Source organism: Saccostrea echinata, unplaced genomic scaffold (genome assembly GCF_033153115.1).
Source record: "Saccostrea echinata isolate AGI-Se365-2 ecotype Australia unplaced genomic scaffold, CSIRO_AGI_Sech_v1 ptg000010l, whole genome shotgun sequence".
Taxonomy (NCBI): domain Eukaryota; kingdom Metazoa; phylum Mollusca; class Bivalvia; order Ostreida; family Ostreidae; genus Saccostrea; species Saccostrea echinata.
In genome coordinates, this window is record NW_026889759.1 from 13,237,620 (window position 1) to 13,239,200 (window position 1,581).

At 35.7% G+C, this 1,581-nt stretch overlaps 1 protein-coding gene across 1 annotated transcript; it reads right to left on the minus strand.

Moving 5' to 3' along the window:
- Window positions 1–298: 298 nt before the first annotated feature.
- LOC133184558 (uncharacterized protein PF3D7_1120000-like) lies at window positions 299–1,108 on the minus strand. Its single transcript, XM_061319646.1, has one exon. The coding sequence runs from the start codon at window positions 1,106–1,108 to the stop codon at window positions 305–307; it is 804 nt and encodes a 267-aa protein (XP_061175630.1). The 3' UTR covers window positions 299–304.
- Between the last annotated feature and the right edge of the window lie 473 nt (window positions 1,109–1,581).

Here is a 1,581-nt window from a genome sequence, read left to right on the forward strand (position 1 = left end):
TACAGGGACAGACCATGTGATTCCAATAGGGCTTCCGCATTTCATGCGAGGCCCTAACAATTAGGCCGATGTTACATAATCGTCTCTGAAACAGCGATTAAATGCAATTGCACCTCAGTTACCCTCTCTTTGCATGCCCATAAGATAATTCAAAATGCACTGAATTAGTTTCAATGACATCTTTTAAAGGCTTTATTATAGTCTTTTCTTGATATGACGATAACTTTAGAAGTTCTTTAGAATTAAGATTCTGTATATTCAGTGAATGGTTTTATATACGTTTATTTATGTATTATATTCATTGTCACTTTTTATTTCCCTGTGGCATCTTAAATTCCTTGACTTCTTTCACTTCTTTGCGCATTTCTTTCATTTCTGCCAGTAGCTGGCTCATGTCGCTTTTGAGACCATCATTTTGTGACTTTATTTTCTTATATTGTTCACGAACTTTTTGTATTTCTTTAGAATGTGACTGAATCAGTCTGTTGATTTCAGAATTTGCTTTCAATAAATCAGCTTCCAACATTTCCATTCTGCTATCACTGGTTCTTTCCTTTAGTTTAGATTCCTCCAGGTCATTTTTTGATATTTCTGCTGAGCTCTGCATGTCATTCATTTCTTTCTTCATTTGTTCAAGGCTTTGATAAACATCACTCAACTCTTTCTTAAGCTTTGCCACCTCCGTCATTCCTTTTTTCCTTTCCTCAGATTGTTCAGTTTTATTCTTCAAAAGTTCTTTGTTGGTTTCCTGAAGAACAGATATACCTTCTTCGGCTTTTTTAATGTTATTTTCGAGCTCTTCAATTTGCTTGATTTTTTCGCGAATTTCTCTTTTGTGTTTTTTCTGGATTTCTGTTATTTCATCCTCCCTATCTTGTAAAGATTCTTTCAACTCTTTTATTTTTCGGCTTGCCTCATGACGAATTTGTTCATTTTCTTCTTGAAATTTTTGAGCATCTAATCGTATTTTAGTACGTAGCGCAAATATGATGTCTTCCATTTTTTGATTATCATTGGTTTTCTCCGTGTCTTCCTCTGATTCACTAGAAAGAGGAGTGGCTGATCCCGAAGAATAACCTTTAGAATAACCTTTTCCTTTGAGCTCCATTTCCAAACTCTGCAATATTTAAATATATGCACAAGACGTGTTTTCGAAAGCGGCAGCATAATTAGCAACAGTCATTCCATTTTGATTATTCACTGTCTCAAAATGCTGGCTGGATTAATCAAAGGCATTAAAAAAATCATAAAGACATTTTTTCATTACAAACAAATCTCTCTCTCTCTCTCTCTCTCTCTCTCTCTCTCTCTCTCTCTCTCTCTCTCTCTCTATATATATATATATATATCAGCAGTCTCGTTTAAAGTCATCATTTCGTAAATTCTATGGTCGATACAATGACCTTGTCAGCAAATACAATCTATCATTAAATCAAATGCTGACTGGTTTTTTCATACTAATTGTTAGGTCACTGAATTGTCAACGGATTTTTCCGTTATTTCCCGATCATGACAAGGAGCACACGGCGGGTATGACCGGTCGGCAGGGGATGCTCACTCCTCCATGGCACCTGATCCCAC

Coding starts and splice junctions, on each gene's coding strand:
- LOC133184558 (XM_061319646.1), bottom strand. CDS start 1,108: ATGGAGCTCAAAGGAAAAGGTTATTCTAAAGGTTATTCTTCGGGATCA.